Source organism: Ranitomeya imitator, chromosome 6 (genome assembly GCF_032444005.1).
Source record: "Ranitomeya imitator isolate aRanImi1 chromosome 6, aRanImi1.pri, whole genome shotgun sequence".
Classification (NCBI taxonomy): Eukaryota; Metazoa; Chordata; class Amphibia; order Anura; family Dendrobatidae; genus Ranitomeya; species Ranitomeya imitator.
The window spans coordinates 531,070,581-531,090,758 of record NC_091287.1 but is presented as its reverse complement, the minus strand read 5'-3'; the positions used below and the strand labels follow the sequence as shown (position 1 = coordinate 531,090,758).

Sequence of the window (20,178 nt, the reverse complement as noted above, 5' to 3'; positions counted from 1 at the left end):
TCCGTACTCAGACCACGAAAAAAGGATGTGAGAAACCGGTCAGTTGATATAGAAATGGGGGGGATCTTCTGACCTGTGGTCGGGATCCTCACCTCTTTCAAAGTGGAGAGAAATTATAAAAAAGCATTTGTCTCCTTGGAGGACCTATCCAGTCCTGTACTACACAGACATTGGGTGTAATGCTTCATCATCCCAGTGGAGGCGCTGCAGGGAAACACTTACTGCTACACTCCACCACAGATTACAACGATCACTGGGGATCACACTGTGGGACCAAAACTTATTGTCAAGGAACTTTTCAAACAAGAAACAAATAGCCTGAAGTAAAGAACCATATTACAGCTCTAGTTTACCGCATCTTCTGGTGCAGAGGACATAACCCAGCGCTGTTCAGATGTGAAATAAATCCAGGATTGGGAGTGAAAGATCAGAGCGTGACCTTCCCAATAATCAATCTATGGTCCAGGGCCTGAGGGCTTGGGGCTGTTTGCTTTCTCAGCAGCTGTATTAATAGTTCTCCATGCGCAGTCTCTGACGTTCTTCAGTAAAGATCCTGACATTGATTATTTTACTTCTATTCTCGTCCTGTGTATACGGAAGAGCGGCAGAATATCCGGCTGCATCCTATGTTCTCAGAGATAGAGCAGAGCTCGCACACAGAGTAGACCTTGAGAAAAATGGACACATATCATTCGCGATCAGTCCATTTATCCTCATATACTAATATTAACAACAATAACAAAGACTCATATGGTTCACATAGATTTAGGCTCCGTAGGGGCTAACATCCGAACCCCCCGCAAAACGGGATTCACACGTGCTGACGTGGCCATGGAATATAATGATGCGGAGTCACAGGGTGCTCTGTCCGGCCTAATTTACGTCCTAATAATAGTCATCTGCGTCTTACTGCCCACCTCAACTGGGTGTCACCAGACTAAAAATGTCCAGTTTCTCTCTCATTTTATTCCCGCTGCTCCCCCGAGTACTCCATTTAAAAAAATAATAAAATAAATCCGCCACACTTTTCCAGAAATATGGGCCTATTTAGAGCTAACTGTTTAACACTTTTTCCGAGGGGGCGGTGCTCACAGGCTCCTCATGGGCGTGTCTTTAGGCTGCTCTGTATTATTATCCTGTGAGAACTTGGCAAAGGTCATAAAAAGTAGCATTAGCTAAAAAGGCTCAAATCTCTGGAGCAAAACGGTGGGTTTTTAAAAAACAAAAAGCGGAATACTCAGATCAATGGGAATAAGAGCCAAAAATGGCCACTTTTGACTCGGTGACAGGTCCTCTTTAAGCCATCACAAAAAAAAACTATGGTGTTTTTCGAACTCTTTTTTTGCTATTTTAGCAGAACATCTACAACTTCCGTGCTCGACATAAGGTCTGCACCGTCATTCCTTTTGACTAAAATAGTCATATTTGTAATGCCAATATTCCTTGATTTCGGGGTAGCTATTCTGGTATTACGGTGAATTGTAGAAATTGGCTTTTCCATCTATATTATTCGTAAAATCAAATCCTTTAAGAGCAGAAGTGATTGAGAGAAGGTCCTATTGTATCGAGAGATACCAAAATAACAGGTGAAGTAGTATTTCGATTGGCGCTTCTTACCCACTATTTACAGGCGGCGATCACGGCGATGACCGTACAATATGGAAGGTAGCTACTCTATAAGTCAAAGTCAACCCTTTAACAAGCCTTGCCATACAACTGGATATTGAGCAAAACTAAAAGGTCTTTTCCGAACAAAAAATGCCTCGATCTGTAGGAAGCTGCTTTGGGATCTGGCCTCTCGTCGGTGCAGAATAGGGCACTGGTTGACTGGGTGAGAAACTAATCTGTCTACCTTTTTTTCCCATTGGGCAAGGTTCCTTACACCAGCTTTCAGTCTCACAAAGGAAAAATAGAACATCTGCATCTTGTAGACATCTCTATAAGACCCTAGAAATCTGCCGATCACGTCGTTCCCTATGACAGGAGGTTTCCGTCACTACACTAAGCCTTGCCTATTTACGAAGAAGAATGAAGACTATGCAGACACTTGCCGTAAACCTTCTCCACTGAACTTTCAACATATTTTCTTTAGTCTTTTCTGCTTCCTCAGGTTAATCCTCTTAAGGTTCTTAGGGAGGAATCTGTGCCTATTTTTCTAATTTTCTTGTCAAAACAGCAGTGTTATTTCCTAAGTCGGGGATGAAAAGAGCAGGCGGGAGGCCCGACTTCCTCTGCCCGGTCATGTCTAGATAATAGAAGCCAAAGGTGGAAAGTATCGGTGGAGCATCACCTACCGTACCTGCTATAGGTTTGCTAGCGTAGGTCGGACGCGTGACGGCGGGTTTACGGATGTGACCTGCTGCGGTGTAACTTTCTGTCTACGTCACTGCATTGTCCGGATGATGAATGACGCTTTTGTTGCCATCCTGAGCGGCTTTTCTTACCTCGGCTGCTTTTGTTCTAGGAATGTACACAAGAGCTTCCACCTGTGAAACGATCCTAAGGTGGCGTGCAAGACTGCATGAAAGCAACTCCGGAAAGGAAACTGTGTCTACACGCTCCTGTATTCAACGCCATGTTCAAGACGCTTCATTGTCTTCTGTGGAGGAGAACCGCAACGTCTACTTTGATTACATCTGAGATGCCTCAACCTGGGCCTCCATTCCTATTATTTCCGTTAAAATTCTTCTTTTTTTTCCTTATCTAATAAAATATATGAAAAATATTGGTCTGGCAAAAAGACCTAATCCCACAGGACCCATAATAAATTAAAGATTAGGGTCCAAATATTGACACAGTACAGAATAACACTATCAGTGCATCGAATGGAGCGTGCCACCATTATTTTTTACTGGCAATGAGAAGGAAGTGCTGCAAAAACTGCCAGAGAAGGAAGTGCGGCAGATTATATTCCTAGCAGGTTTATGCACAGATTTCTGCATCAGATGGAAAGTGAATGAGATAATAACAAATCTGATACACATACGATGTGAAAAATTGGAACACAATTGACATGTGGTTTGGAAATCCACAAGATTGACCTTTGTATATGTTCTAGGGAAAAAGATTTGTGCGGACGTATACTAAAGATGTGAAAAAAATAAAATAAAAACACTCACACAATGTTACCCCAGATGTCACTCATTTCCAGGAGTTTCTGTAGATGGCAGCAGGAAACATGAAATACTTGAAAATTTTCTGTCCATTCATGCGGTTAAGCAGAATAAACATCTCTATAAATACAGCAGCTCGACAAAATGACAGAGCAAAAGACACAAAGATCACAGAGAAGGGGAAACTCGCACTTCCAGTGGTGGTCTCTATAGACGTACTCCAAGTATTCTGGATGATGTGCTATGGAAAGATGGACGACAGCCTCCGAGTCCGTAATCCCTCCAAGAACATAAAAGAGGCGGCAAATGAAGATGCCCTTACTGACCCCTAATAAAAACCCTGTTTTCAGATGGGTCAGTGACGACATCTTCATTATTTAGTACTGACTGATCTATTGTTTTGTAGATAGAGAAATAGATATGAAAGAGATGAATAGAAATCTCTCCTATCCATCCATTTCATGCAGGTATGTATGTATCGATCAGAGGTGCTGAGCCTTATCTATCATCTATCCTATACATGCCTCTCATTATGTTTGTATCTAGATCATACAGGTATATCTTACATTGTTATATTCATGAATCAAGCTTTACATCTCAGTCATTACCTCCCTAATATCTATCAATTATCAATCTGTGCCTCTAATATCTACATATCCAGGTCATATATATGAATCTATAAATCTATTATCTCTCTCTCTATATATATATATATATATATATATATATATCAATCTGTACAGCTATCTGTACATCCATCATTATCTATCCATCTGTACATGTATTTATTTATTTTACTCACTTATATAGCGCCATTAATTCCACAGCGCTTTACACACATTATCATCACTGACCCGATGGGGCTCACAATCTAGATTCCCTATCAGGATGTCTTTGGAATATGGGAGGAAACCAGAGAACCCGGAGGAAACCCACGCAAACACGGGGAGAACATACAAACTCTTTGCAGATGTTGTCCTTGGTGGGATTTGAACCCAGGACTCCAGCGCTGCAAGGCTGCAGTGCTAACCACTGAGCCACTGTGCTGCATCCATCTGGACATCCTACCGTCCATCTACCCATCATTATCCATCCATCCGTCCATCCATCTACCCATCCATCATTATCTATCTGTATATCCATTTATCAGTACATTTATCAATCTGTACATATATTTGTACATCCATCTGTACATCTATCTACCCATCATTATCTATCTGTACATCCATTTACCTATCCATCCATCTACCACCCATCAACCTATCCATCCATCCATCTGCCATCCATCAACCTATCCAACCATCCATCTACCCATCCATCATCCTATCCAACTATCCATCTACCGCCCATCAACCTATCCAATCATCCATCTACCACCCATCAACCTATCCATCCATCTACCACCCATCAACCTATCCAACCATCCATCTACCACCCATCATCCTATCCAACCATCCATCTACCACCCATCAACCTATCCAACCATCCATCTACCACCCATCAACCTATCCAACCATCCATCTACCACCCATCAACCTATCCAACCATCCATCTACCACCCATCATCCTATCCAACCATCCATCTACCACCCATCAACCTATCCAACCATCCATCTACCACCCATCAACCTATCCAACCATCCATCTACCACCCATCAACCTATCCAACCATCCATCTACCACCCATCATCCTATCCAACCATCCATCTACCACCCATCAACCTATCCAACCATCCATCTACCACCCATCAACCTATCCAACCATCCATCTACCACCCATCAACCTATCCAACCATCCATCTACTACCCATCAACCTATCCAACCATCCATCTAAAACCCATCAACCTATCCATCCAGCCAACCATCTACCATCCATCAACCTATCCAACCATCCATCTAAAACCCATCAACCTATCCATCCATCCATCTACCATCCATCAACCTATCCAACCATCCATCTAAAACCCATCAACCTATCCATCCATCCATCTACCATCCATCAACCTATCCAACCATCCATCTAAAACCCATCAACCTATCCATCCATCCATCTACCACCCATCAACCTATCCATCCACCACCCATCAACCTATCCATCCATCTACCACCCATCCAACCATCCATCCATCTACCATCCATCAACCTATCCAACCATCCATCCATCTACCACCCATCAACCTATCCAACCAGCCATCCATCTACCCATCCATCTACCTATCCATCCACCCAGCCATCATCCATTCACCTACCTATCCACCATCATCATTTATCTGTACATCTATCAATCTATCCATATATCTTCCATTTATCTAAGTAAGGTGTAAGTTCCTTTAAGTGCGATTTCTTCACCTACCCCACTGAGTGGATGACAAGCGAGTCCTAATTGCGGGCACACGGCGCGGCACACACTTCATAATCAGCATATTATTATTTTTGCAGCATTATTCTGTTCCCGCAGTTGGCGGGTGCAGCGGAGCATGTTGGGGGCTGGTGGTCGGCCCCCGCACGCCTCTGTCTGCGCTGTAACCTCTCACATGTCGCTCTCTATTGTTGATGGAAGTGGCATGATAATGGCAGGTACCTGCAGTCACGACAACCAACGCACCCCAAGGTAGTTCTTTGGAAAGCGTGTGCTTTCTATTTTTAATATGCATTTTTTCCTGCTAATTGCTGAACATCGTTTTCCTCCCTTATTTATAGAATTTCTTCCTTTCACGTTTCCGTGGCTTTCAGAGAATAAACATCTCAGGAAGTAGATAAAACATCGGCCCTGAGCCGCAGCAATGTGTGATCACACAACACACACACACGCTGACATTTTGGCTGTGGGATGGATATTATTAACCTTTTACGGTTTGGACAAACTTTTATATATATTTTTTTCATTCTCATATTTTGGATGTTAAAATTCTCCCCTTCCTTCTCACAGTGTTAAAAGAAAGCATTAATGATAAGGTTATACACATAGCTCTTCAGAATGGAGAGGGGAGAAAGCATTTATGTTCTCAGAGAGGGCAGAGAAAACTGGTTGTGGATAAGAAGGAAAGCACATGAAGAGAAAATATGCGTAACATTTAATTTACATTTTTTTGTTGGGTTAATAGAGAAAATAATCACGTTTTTTTACGCCATTTTCTAAACAATGTAAATCATCTTTTCACTGTATTGTACGGGTTGTTATGATTACTGGGATACCAATTATCTCTGTTTTTTGCTGAAGAACATTAAAAATATAATTATTTTAGCAACTTTATAAAAGAAAAAAAATCTCTGACTTTTATTTACCCTCTAGAATGAAGGTAAAAAGAAATGCAGTGCTATATAGAGATGTATCTCTATGTACCAGTACAGTCTGCCTGTAATGAAGCAAAATACAATGCACATTCAATTAAAGAAAATGTTCCTATACTTGACCGTGCAGCCTGTGACGCCTAGCTTTTGCTGCTACCTTTAATGATACAGGTTGGGGGTTCGAAACCTGTCAAAATCACACTTCAAGAAAATAAAAAGAATGAGTTATCTAAATGAATCTAAGTATGAAGATAGCAGAGAGACATCGGGCCAACGTCAGGGGAGGGGTAGGAACTAAGCAAAAATTAACACGCAGTGAAGACTGAAGAAGAGGAGACATCGCACAATGAGTGTAAGTCGGGACATTGCCCTGACTTCCTGGGACATTTTCCCCAAATCGGGACTGTCTCGCTAGGCCCATGATGGCTGGGAGCTATGGTGTTTGTAATCAGACATAGTGCTGCTCTTCTCTCCTGTATGTAATAAATGTAAATGTAGGAGGAAACAGGAGAAAGCTTATTCATTTTTGCCCCTGTATGACGCCTCCTGCCTAGGATTGGTCAATGTCAGTAAATGCTCCTGGAGATTATGCTGACGCCCCCTTGAAAAGAATATATAACCTACTGTATATATCTATAGTTCTTTTATAGAAGCATAAACAATTCAAGCAATCAGTAAAGGGGCTTATACATACTTACCCTTTAAATCACCCACTGTCAACCACTGGCCTCAGCAGTGACGTTTCTCAGGGCTGTGGAGTCGGAGTCATGGAAATTGAGGAGTTGGAGTCGGAGGTTTGGCTTACCGACTCCACAGCCCTGGTATGAGGGAGTCGGAGTCGTAGAGTTGGAGTCGGTGTCATGGAAATTGAGGAGTCGGAGGTTTGGCTTACCGACTCCACAGCCCTGGTATGAGGGAGTCGGAGTCGTGGAGTTGGAGTCGGTGTCATGGAAATTGAGGAGTCGGAGGTTTGGCTTACCGACTCCACAGCCCTGGTATGAGGGAGTCGGAGTCTTGGAGTTGGAGTCATGAAAATTGAGGAGTCGGAGGTTTGGCTTACCGATTCCACAGCCCTGGTATGAGGGAGTCGGAGTCGTGGAGTTGGTGTCATGGAAATTGAGGAGTCGGAGGTTTGGCTTACCGACTCCACAGCCCTGGTATGAGGGAGTCGGAGTCATGGAGTTGGAGTCATGGAAATTGAGGAGTCGGAGGTTTGGCTTACCGATTCCACAGCCCTGGTATGAGGGAGTCGGAGTTGTGGAGTTGGTGTCATGGAAATTGAGGAGTCGGAGGTTTGGCTTACCGACTCCACAGCCCTGGTATGAGGGAGTCGGAGTCGTGGAAATTGAGTCGTCGGAGGTTTGGCTTACCAACTCCACAGCCCTGGTATGAGGGAGTCGGAGTCGTGGAAATTGAGGAGTCGGAGGTTTGGCTTACCAACTCCACAGCCCTGGTTCTAAGCAAGCTGTGTATCCACTTAAAACAGTGATTGGCTGGAGGTAACTGATGTATGGGATGTCTTCACTTTGATAAAGCCTGGAAGGACAGGAGCAGCAGGTGATTCAAGGGGTAAGTAACTGTATTAGCGGACAATGGAATTACGGCACACGTTTCCGCTTGCCTTCACCCTACTGCCCATTTCAGTTCTCCATTCAACAAAATAAATAGATCCAGCAAAAGAGACATTTTCCAGCAACATTTCACTTCTCCGACATATCAAAAGGTTTCTAAAGTGTTACACTGCCCCAGTAACCTCACCCATTAGGTTTTCCCGTAGAAGCCGATCCCTCGCCCCATTGAAGAGTTTATCGAAGTTAAATTCACGGCTTAGGGCTTACATGCGAAAAATGAAATGATCACCACCATATTGTATCTGGCAGGCCTGGTTCATAAACCTCAGCTGGAGAGAGCGCAGGGATCTTTTACACGACGCCAGGATCAGACTACACAGGCTTGGTTGTAGTCTGTACCCATGGAAACTCACAGTTCTGCATGGGAGCTGTGTCCACTAAACAGGAGAAGGATTTTTTGAATTGCCTCAATATACAAAACTGGATCAATTCATTTATATTCCTCACCAAAGAAAGGATGCCCAAGACCAAGTCAAGCGTGAAAACCGACCTACATGGATATATATAAGAAAAATCTATCTTTCTTACATTGCTTCTTAAGGTCTCGGAGTTGTTCTTCAAACTGGAGGAATTTATCATTTTTCTTCAAATCTTCATCCGTATTCTTTCGCTGTTGCTCTTCGTAGGTTGCTTGTACGAGCTGCCTTAAATCTGGGATCTCCTCGGGGGGGTGTCTCCTGACCTGCAGAGAAGGAAAGTAATTTAATAAAAAAACACGATAAATAATGGTGATGATAAATGATGATGCGATACAATTGAAATAGTGGGCACCACTGAATATATTAAAAATAAGTGACCCATAGAGCCGGGTGCAACTTAATGCGCTAACAAGAATGTGTAAAACCAAGGAGAGCGCAAAAATCGTGCACACACAGCATATAACATACATGAAAACGGCTTTACTGATACAAAAATGCCACTTTTACGGGCTTCTGCAGACTCATCATTATTCACCCCTTCATGACTAGTGTCTTCAGTACTTATTAGAGCTCTTCTGGCTGTTATGACCGGCTGCAAATGTGATGCGTAGCCAGACACCAGTTACTAGCAGTGGTCTTGAGTGGTCCATTCCTCATGGCCAATGGCCCCCAGGTCACTAATATTTTTGGGTTTGCTGCAACGGGCCTTCTTCACATCCCACCAAAGATTTACTATAGGGTTCAAGTCAGGCAACTGTCAGGGCTACTACAGAATCTTCCTAGTCTTCCTCGGACACCAATGATGGATGGACTTTGAGATATGCTTAGGATCACTGTCCTGTTGGATGGTCCTATAATGCCTCAAACTTCAGCTTCCTCACAGAAGGAATGATGAGGCCTCAGCGCATCTCTATGCCATTGCCATGCTTCAATGTAGGCATCAAAGTTTCACTGCCATGCTTCCCTGTAGGCATCACGGAGCCACCGCCATGATTCACTGTAGGCTTCACCAAGTCAGCGCCATGCTTCACCAAGCCAGCGCCATGCTTCACTGTAGGTGTCATCGAACCACCACCAGGCTTCACTGTAGACATCACCAAACCACCGCCATGCTTCATTGTAATCTCGGATTCATAACATTGCTTCACTATAGGAATGACATAGCCATCGCTATGCTTCACTGTATACATTACTGAGTCACCGCCATGCTTCACTGTACACACGTAGACAAAATTATTGGTACCCTTCTGTGAAAATAAGAAAAACCCACAATGGTTATTGCAATAAATTGAGGTGAGAAATTAAATTTTTAACTTATCGTAAATTTACTTAACATCAGACTTTGAAGTTTTGCTTTTGAATTGCGTTTTAAAAAAAAAAACCCAAACAAATAAAACTGGCCTAGACAAAAATGACAGTACCCATAACCTAATATTTTGTTGCAGGACCTTTTGAGTTATTCACTACAAACAACTTCTGCAACTCTCAATAAGACTTCTGCCCCTTTCCATAGGTATTTTCCTCACTCCTCGTCAGCAAACTGCTCGAGCGTCTTAGGTGTGAAGGGGCCTTCTCCAGACTAAAGGTCTTAGCTCCTTCCACAGATGTTCAATAGGACTTAGATCAGGCTAATAAAAGTCACTTCAGAATAGTCCAATGCTTTGCTATTAGCCATTCTTAGATTTCTTTTAACTGTGTGTTTTGGGTCAATATCCTGTTGGAGGATCCATTACCTGTGACTCATGGGCTGCACATGTGTCTCCAGAATGACTTGACAGTCTTAAGATTTCATTGTATCCTGCACAGATTCAAGACCCCTTGAGCCAGATACAGCAAAGCTTCCCAAAAAACATACCCGAGCCTCCTCCATGTGTTACAGTAGGTACAATGTTCTTTTCTTTTAATGCTTCACTTTTGCATCTGTGAACATAGCAAAAACGGAATGTAATAAATATCAAATAAACCTTTATTAATGTACATAACATACAAAAAAAGATATAATACGGACCAATACACGGGACCAAGTGCAATATGGCGAAACACACGGGGAAACAGCTACCCGTGTAAAAAGACGTGCAGCTAAGGGGCTGGCTATAAAGGACAATGATACATAAAGATAGTTCTACCTATCATGGATACTGCCCATGCATATGACCTTACACCCTAATTGCAAATGTGCACTACTGACATAGCTCAATATTACCAAGATATGTGGGTGCCACAGTGGGCCCACATGTAGGCTAATCAGAGAGGGGTAATATATATATACAATTGTCACATAACAGGATCAGGCATACCAAATGTCCAAGAGCTACTGTCCCATCATCCCTACCCGCCAACTACACAGACTTCCCACATGTGAAAAGGCAGCGACGCTGCTCAGAAAGTATACCTGTGATAGACCAGAGAGGGAACCAGCGCAGGACCTCAGGCCGCACGTCCACCCGACGCGCGTTTCGGAGAAGAACTCCTTCGTCAGGGGACGCCCCTGTATCCATGTATCCATGATAGGTAGAACTATCTTTATGTATCATTGTCCTTTATAGCCAGCCCCTTAGCCGCACGTCTTTTTACACGGGTAGCTGTTTCCCCGTGTGTTTCGCCATATTGCACTTGGTCCCGTGTATTGGTCCGTATTTTCTTTTTTTGTATGTTATGCACATTAATAAAGGTTTATTTGATATTTATTACATTCCGTTTTTGCTGTCGTTTTCTTTGTGGTTTCCACAACTCCCCCTTGCATGTTTGTGTTACGACTAGGAACTTTTTAGTCCGGCCAGCACACAGTTGTGCACACATATGTATATTACCCACGGGATGTGGCCATTTAATACCGTTCTCTTTAATCTGTGAACATAGAGCTGATGTGAAGCCAAAAAACTACAGTTTTGTCTCATCTTTCCTAAGGACATTCTCCCAGAAGCTTGTGGCTTGCAAATATTCATTTTTGCAAATTCCAGTCTCGCTTTTTATGATTTACTTTCAAGAATGGTTTCTTCTTTGGCCGTCTTCCATGAAGTCCACTTTGGCCAGGGCAGCGACGGATTGTGCGTTGTAACACTGATGGACCCTGACCTTGGAGTTCACCTCGAATCTCTTTGGAATTTGTTCTGGGCTCTTTGGTTACTATTTGTATGATCGGTCTTCTTCAATTTGGGACCAATTTTCCTCTTACGGCCATGTCCAGGGAGGTCAGTTACACTTCCATAGACCTTAAACGTCTGAATAATATGTGAAAACGTAGTAACAGGTACATCAAGCTATTTGGAGATGTCTTATAGCCTTTACTTTTAATATGTTTGTATATAATTTGCTTTTTAATGTCGTGAGAGAACTCTCTCCTTTGCTTTCTTTGGTCCATGCTGATGACAACAAACAGCACAGTGACTACTTTTCACCCATTGTTGTTTGACATATCCCTATGGTCAAATTATTTTCAATCTTTTTTAGGAGCACCATCATTTTTATCCAAGATATTTTCATTATTTTTTTTCTGCTGAAACACAATTCAGTAAATTTAAATTGAAAATTACTTTTACCAGTTTCACATTATTTCTGTGACCATCGTGAGATTTTCTTACTTTAGCAGAAGGGTGCAAACAATTTTGTCCATGTGTGATGTTTTCAGCAGATGCTTCATTCTACCTCCTCCACAAATAAGGATCCAGGCCCTAAAAATTATTTCCAGTTTTGTTTCATCGTTCCACAGAACACAATCCCCAAACCTAGCTGTGTTATTTCCTTCGAACTTGTGAACTCTGTATCCAGCTGTATCTCTAGGAAGAGTTCAAGACATACAGTGCCTACAAGTAGTATTCAACCCCCTGCAGATTTAGCAGGTTTAATAAGATGCAAATAAGTTAGACCCTTCAAACTTCAAACAAGAGCAGGATTTATTAACAGATGCATAAATCTTACAACCAAAAAGTTTTGTTGCTCAGTTAAATTTTTATAAATTTTAAACATAAAAGTGTGGGTCAATTATTATTTAACCCCTAGGTTTAATATTTTGTGGAATAACCTTTGTTTGCAATTACAGCTAATAATCGTCTTTTATAAGACCTGATCAAGCCGGCACAGGTCTCTGGAGTTATCTTGGCCCACTCCTCCATGCAGATCTTCTCCAAGTTATCTAGGTTCTTTGGGTGTCTCATGTGGACTTTAATCTTGAGCTCCTTCCACAAGTTTTCAATTGGGTTAAGGTCAGGAGACTGACTAGGCCACTGCAACACCTTGATTTTTTGCCTCTTGAACCAGGCCTTGGTTTTCTTGGCTGTGTGCTTTGGGTCGTTGTCTTGTTGGAAGATGAAATGACGACCCATCGTAAGATCCTTGATGGAGGAGCGGAGGTTCTTGGCCAAAATCTCCAGGTAGGCCGTGCTATCCATCTTCCCATGGATGCGGACCAGATGGCCAGGCCCCTTGGCTGAGAAACAGCCCCACAGCATGATGCTGCCACCACCATGCTTGACTGTAGGGATGGTATTCTTGGGGTCGTATGCAGTGCCATCCAGTCTCCAAACGTCACGTGTGTGGTTGGCACCAAAGATCTCGATCTTGGTCTCATCAGACCAGAGAACCTTGAACCAGTCAGTCTCAGAGTCCTCCAAGTGATCATGAGCAAACTGTAGACGAGCCTTGACATGACGCTTTGAAAGTAAAGGTACCTTATGGGCTCATCTGGAACGGAGACCATTGCGGTGGAGTACGTTACTTATGGTATTGACTGAAACCAATACCCCACTGCCGTGAGATCTTCCCGGAGCTCCTTCCTTGTTGTCCTTGGGTTAGCCTTGACTCTTCGGACAAGCCTGGCCTCGGCACGGGAGGAAACTTTCAAAGGCTGTCCAGGCCGTGGAAGGCTAACAGTAGTTCCATAAGCCTTCCACTTCCGGATGATGCTCCCAACAGTGGAGACAGGTAGGCCCAACTCCTTGGAAAGGGTTTTGTACCCCTTGCCAGCCTTGTGACCCTCCACGATCTTGTCTCTGATGGCCTTGGAATGCTCCTTTGTCTTTCCCATGTTGACCATGTATGAGTGCTGTTCACAAGTTTGGGGAGGGTCTTAAATAGTCAGAAGAGGCTGGAAAAAAGAGATAATTAATCCAAACATGTGAAGCTCATTGTTCTCTGTGCCTGAACTACTTCTTAATACTTTAGGGGAACCAAACAGAATTCTGGTGGGTTGAGGGGTTGAATAATAAATGTCTAGAAAATTCCTTGGAGAAGGGAATGGCACTAGGATATCAATTGCAGCTTTATATTCCTCGCACTCATTACATGGATCGCTCACACATGCGGTATGCAAAAAGCCACTGAGATGCGGTGCTCAGCTAATGAGGTAATACCAATCTTCATAAACAAAAGTTGAAAAAGTAGCGGCACTCACCAGTCTGCTCAAAATTATGTCTTTAATGTGTCTTCAATCCATAGTACAGATTATGCGGACACAATGCAGGTAGTTACGAGGGTGCGGGTGCACTACCTGCATTGTGTCCGCATAATCTGTACTATGGATTGAAGACACATTAAAGACATAATTTTGAGCAGACTGGTGAGTGCCGCTACTTTTTCAACTTTTGTTTATGAAGTTGAATAATAAATGACCCTCTGAAAAGACTTTTCACAATTTAAAAAAAAATAAACAAAGAAATAACATTCTTTTTTGCTGCAGTGCATTTCACACGTCCAGGCTGATCTACAGTCCAAATGTCACAATGCCAAGTTAATTCCAAATGTGTAAACCTGCTAAATCTGCAGGGGGTTGAATACTACTTGTAGGCACTGTACATTTCTTTTGATCTTTTTCCTTGTTTGTGCGGGGCAGCAATATTTTTTTTTCTCACTTATATAGCGCCATTAATTCCACAGCGCTTTACAGCTATCTTCTCTTATTTGCACACAAAGGCACAGATGATTGGCCTCGGGGAGACCAAAACATCCAACACTGCGGAGACACCATCACGTGTTTCTCAACGCAGTGATTCCAGAACACTGCCCCCATCCCTTATGGGAAATATGCAGATGCATCTAAAGAAGCTGCGGAGACACCATCACGTGTTTCTCGACGCAAGCAGTGAATAGCCAGGCCTTTCCCCGGGAAGGAACAACCACGGGAAGGGCAGCATCCTATGAAGGAAAGCCACCTATGCCAAGCATGGTATCCATCCACAGACAGCTGTTTCGGGGTTTTTGCCCCTCATCAGTGTGGAGTAGGAATCTGGCTATTAGGAGCAGTGCCTAGTAAAAAGGCTATAAAGGCACAGATGATTGGCCTCGGGGAGACCAAAACATCCAACACTGCGGAGACACCATCACGTGTTTCTCAACGCAGTGATTCCAGAACACTGCCCCCATCCCTTATGGGAAATATGCAGATGCATGTAAAGAAGCTGCGGAGACACCATCACGTGTTTCTCGACGCAAGCAGTGAATAGCCAGGCCTTTCCCCGGGAAGGAACAACCACGGGAAGGGCAGCATCCTATGAAGGAAAGCCACCTATGCCAAGCATGGTATCCATCCACAGACAGCTGTTTCGGGGTTTTTGCCCCTCATCAGTGTGGAGTAGGAATCTGGCTATTAGGAGCAGTGCCTAGTAAAAAGGCTATAAAGGCACAGATGATTGGCCTCGGGGAGACCAAAACATCCAACACTGCGGAGACACCATCACGTGTTTCTCAACGCAGTGATTCCAGAACACTGCCCCCATCCCTTATGGGAAATATGCAGATGCATGTAAAGAAGCTGCGGAGACACCATCACGTGTTTCTCGACGCAAGCAGTGAATAGCCAGGCCTTTCCCCGGGAAGGAACAACCACGGGAAGGGCAGCATCCTATGAAGGAAAGCCACCTATGCCAAGCATGGTATCCATCCACAGACAGCTGTTTCGGGGTTTTTGCCCCTCATCAGTGTGGAGTAGGAATCTGGCTATTAGGAGCAGTGCCTAGTAAAAAGGCTATAAAGGCACAGATGATTGGCCTCGAGGAGACCAAAACATCCAAAACTGCGGAGACACCATCACGTGTTTCTCAACGCAGTGATTCCAGAACACTGCCCCCATCCCTTATGGGAAATATGCAGATGCATGTAAAGAAGCTGCGGAGACACCATCACGTGTTTCTCGACGCAAGCAGTGAATAGCCAGGCCTTTCCCCGGGCACATGCAGTCTCCCAGAGGCCAATCATCTGTGCCTTTATTGCCTTTTTACTAGGCACTGCTCCTAATAGCCAGATTCCTACTCCACACTGATGAGGGGCAAAAACCCCGAAACAGCTGTCTGTGGATGGATACCATGCTTGGCATAGGTGGCTTTCCTTCATAGGATGCTGCCCTTCCCGTGGTTGTTCCTTCCCGGGGAAAGGCCTGGCTATTCACTGCTTGTGTCGAGAAACACGTGATGGTGTCTCCGCAGCTTCTTTACATACATTATTTGCACACAATCACAGTCAATGAACCCCTCGCCAGTCTAGGTATTTGATAAGTCTTGTCACAAGCAGACTTGATGTAACTAATGATTTTGGTGTGAAAAGGTAATTTTTTGTGTGGCTTTTTTGCCATGTAAGTAATTGTTACGCTATTTTTTTAAATGGTTGTATGGAAAAAAAAATCACCATTCCCTATTCCATATGCTGATCATCATAAAGAATCTCTAGACTTGATTATATGGGTTACTATTACAGGGATACCAAATATAAATATTTTTAAAAAGTGTATTAAAATGTGATTATAATTATTATAATTGTCCTTCAATGTTTTTGTTGGTGATTTAATATAAAATTTCTCATTTTTATATTACCCCCAAAATACTTGAATATAGTGATACACGTCTATATACCAGCACATTAAACATGTAAAACAGAATACGATTTAGATCTTTAGGCAGCAAAAATCCTCCAATACCCAGCAGTACATCCTGTGTTTCACTACTAAAACTTCTGCCTGCCATTCTACAGGTTGTGAGGATGTGAGATTGAATCCCAGGAGAGAACACACTTCAATAAAAGCAGATAGTTCAATAACTATAGATAAAGGTTTCTACTGAGAACTAGAGTTGGTCCAAATCGACTTACACGACCCAATCCAGTGGTCTCATCAGTAATCTCTGGCTACTGGATGGAAGCCCTAAGAACTGCTTTCTACCTTCCAGCATCTGTGGCTCTTCTTTTGAATAGCCTTCCTGGCACAACGACACAATTGTGGTGTGATGCACAAGGGATGTCGCTCCAAACTGGCCACTCATAAGAAGAGCTGCAGATGCCGGAAGGTAAGAGGAGGTTCTCTCAGCTTCCATCCAGTGGCCAAAGATCACTCGCCCGCTTCACCGACTCTTGGAAATCGATTCCTACCAACTTTACTAAGCACAGACACATGCTGTAGCCTTTCTCCCAATGCCTGGGCCCCTCCCTTAATGAATGCCTTGTCCCAACCAAAGAACATGCAATGCTCTCATCCCCCATTGTCAACATAGAAGCTGAACTGGTCACCTGGATCTATCAATCTCATAACTATTCTTCTCGCTATCTACTGATACAAAAATGAAGCAAAGTTCATAATATTTATCTCATATCTCATAGGCAGCATCAATAGTAAAAAGTTGGGGACACATAGGGTTAATAGCGGCGGTAACGGAGTGCGTTACCCGCGGCATAACGCGGTCCGTTACCGCCGGCATTAACCCTGTGTGAGTGGTGAGTGGAGGGGAGTATGCGGGCGCCGGCCACTGACTGCGGGTAGTAAGGAGCGGCCATTTTCTTCCGGACTGTGCCCGTTGCTTATTGGTCGTGGCTGTTTTGCAGCGACCAATCAGCAACTTGGATTTCCAGGACAGACACAGACAGACAGACACAGACGGAAGTGACCCTTAGACAATTATATAGTAGATATATACACATATACACACACACTTAAAGGGATTGGCCAGTTAGAAAAGGATAAATCCTAAGTTATGGTGGTCAGTGGTGGTCGGACTCCTGGAACCTGCACTGATCAGCAGAATGGGGTTTTTGTATCCCCGTTTGAAAATGGAGCGTCAGGATGGCTGCCCAATGGCTGCTCCATTTATTCTCTATGGGGCTGACAGAAAAAGCCGAGTATAGTCGGGCATGAGCACCGCTGCTCCATTGTTGTCATTATAATTATTTATCAGCCTTCGGCTGGATCTCGAGCCATGTCGTCTTGAAGGATAAACAATCTATAGGAAGATTGATCTTGTGCTAGCCTAGATAGGTCCATGAGGGTCTTCCTTCTCTCACCTTGTTCCTTCTATTCTTCCGACCACGATGTCCTTCACCAGTGATTGCCCTCTTCGTATGATGTGTTTCACTTTCATTTTTATTTAGTTAACGGCCTTCGGCTCAATCCGGAGCTATGTCGTCTTGAAGGATGAACGATCTGTAGGAAGATAGATCTTGTGCTAGCCTACGTAGGTCCACGAGGGTCTTCCTCCTCGCCTTGTTCCTTCTATTCCTCCGACTATGCTGTCCTGCGCCATTGTAATGGGGAAAAAAGTGCCCCTTTCTGCCGATCAATGCGGGTCCCAGCGGTCAAACCACCACTAACCAACATCCTGTGGATAGGCGATAACTTGTTTTCACTGGACAATCCCTTTAATATCCATCATTTCTCGTCCTGAAGTCCTGACGGTGTGACGGCGAGTAACGCTCAGCATCTGGGATTATCTCATTACACAATCCTCTATGGTGGATGTGGCACGGCCTCTGCTATTGCCTGTGTGCTTTGGCACATGCAGACATGACGTGTTCCAGTTTAGCTGCTACCGCAAAGCCCATGTTCACATATAATCAATTATGACAGGTTAGTTTTAGGTCGCAATAAACCCCCAGACCTCAGATCATAGCATGGAATAACACAATGTGTTTTTATATTAGAGAAGTAATGTAGCTGACTCGGCGGCGGGAATGCTAGAGGTGAACAGATACGCACAAATATATCTATACTACATTTCTTCATAATAAAGGAGGACACTATAGTTTCTGGGAGGTATTTTATGTAATTTGCTCCCTTTCTCTAGCAAGAAAAGGTACATTAATACCTTTTTCTGACACATGTAAAGGTACATTACTAATATATAAAAGTACATTAGAGTTAGAGTCACATGTGCCATATTTTGGAAAGATGGGCGGCATCTGTGATGATGTACAAAAAACTGGAGAAACAACTAAACAACTCCCAATGGTTGGGCCAAATTTATAGCATTTTTGGTCCACATATTTATAAAAAAAAAAAGGGGGGGGAACATTAAGGCCCTACTATCATACGGTAAGTGAAGAATAAAAAAATAGAAAAGAAAAATACTACTTTATTTTCCGAGCCGCACCTTTTGTTCTCTGGGTCTGGTCTATATGAGATCATAAGAACAACATAATCTTGTTTCCGACATAGCAGAACTCGACGGCCAGAGAAAAGCACACCGGGTCCGGCATGTGGAAGCCACTTCCTTTTATCTTTACAGAGGAAGGAAGAAAATGTCGGGTCCAATTAATAAACATCCAGAAGCTGCAGGGATTGCGTGGAGAGAGCCAGAGGCGCCAGGATGCGCGCTGCTCCTGACTTTGTCCCCGACAAAGAGCAATTCAATTCCATTACCAGTTCGCGGACAGGAGAGCTAATTGGCTCGCTCATTACAACTTAGAATTGCCGGCGTTAATTTATCACGCTCGGAAAATCTAAATTATTTTATGACAAGTGGAGAAAATTAAATCACATGCAAGGGGAAAAAAAGGGTGAAAGCTGAAATCTGCACAATGAGGCTTTCTACCTTCTGGCGCTGGGTGTACTGTAAGGATCGAAGACACAAAGTTCATGGGGAGAGATATAGGCGACGCCGGGCACCACTTTTACCGGAAGTGTGTCTTTCTTTACGGCCTCACTTTATAAGGCTATATATGGTTCCCATTGCTTTTCAGAGAGCATGACAGCTGCTGCCCGCCAAGGTACGCTGTAATATAAAGCAACTGCACCCAACTGCAGAGGCTGCACAAATAGATGGCCATCAATGGTCCCAATGGATGGGGTCCACCATAGTATCTCATGGAAGGGCAACGCGAGAAGAAAACCCACCTCCTCTATCATGTTCACTAGAATTACTCAGCCTTTTCCAGGATTAAAATATTGATCACCAAATTGGTGACGGTCCAACACCCGACATCCCAACCGGGATTAGCTTCTGCTGTGGGTTACTGTATGTGGGAACAGATTATGGACACTTACTGTCATGATCCATTTTTGGATTCGTGGCAGCTCTGGCTCCACTATGTTTCAAATGTAGCTCATTTCCTTTCAGGCCAGCGGGGGTTAATGTCAGATTCCCTTGCTGGCAATCTGTTGCAACTGCAGAGTTGCTAGGTCAGATGATGTGGGTGGTGACCACTCCCACCATCCTTTAAATGGTCACCTGATGCATCAGCTGACTGTTGGTGATAGAGATATTCTATGGAAACCAGCCGTGCGGTTGCAGATCTTTGGTGTCAGCTACTTCTGGAGTTTGGAGCCCTGTTTCTGTGTCCTCAGCGGTGTGGAGCTTGGCAGGGGAGTCTGGAAGCTAAGTGTGCTGTTTTTACCTTGTCTGTCTAGTGCTTGTCACCACCCCGTTTGTACCATCTGCAGTGGTGAGGCTTGTGCCCTTGCCAGCCAGTGCACTAGCCAGGGCAGTGCGAGGTGAAAGCGAAGGACAAGGATTGTGACGTCGCCGGGGGGAAGG

The 20,178-nt window shown here is 43.8% G+C and overlaps 1 protein-coding gene and 2 non-coding genes across 5 annotated transcripts in view; 1 reads left to right on the top strand and 2 right to left on the bottom strand.

The window, feature by feature from the left end:
• NSMCE2 (NSE2 (MMS21) homolog, SMC5-SMC6 complex SUMO ligase) overlaps positions 1-20,178 on the bottom strand; it is a 237,070-nt gene that overhangs the window by 107,955 nt on the left and 108,937 nt on the right. For all 3 annotated transcript variants that reach the window (XM_069731888.1, XM_069731890.1, XM_069731889.1), the window contains exon 4: positions 8,565-8,718. In XM_069731888.1, coding sequence (XP_069587989.1) covers positions 8,565-8,718 — 154 coding nt within the window. The remainder of the gene's footprint in view (positions 1-8,564; positions 8,719-20,178) is intronic.
• Positions 13,857-13,992, top strand: LOC138643777 (small nucleolar RNA SNORD90). The gene has a single exon (XR_011314292.1). It is a non-coding gene; the product is annotated as a small nucleolar RNA SNORD90 (small nucleolar RNA).
• On the bottom strand, positions 13,862-13,997 carry LOC138643779 (small nucleolar RNA SNORD90). The gene has a single exon (XR_011314294.1). It is a non-coding gene; the product is annotated as a small nucleolar RNA SNORD90 (small nucleolar RNA).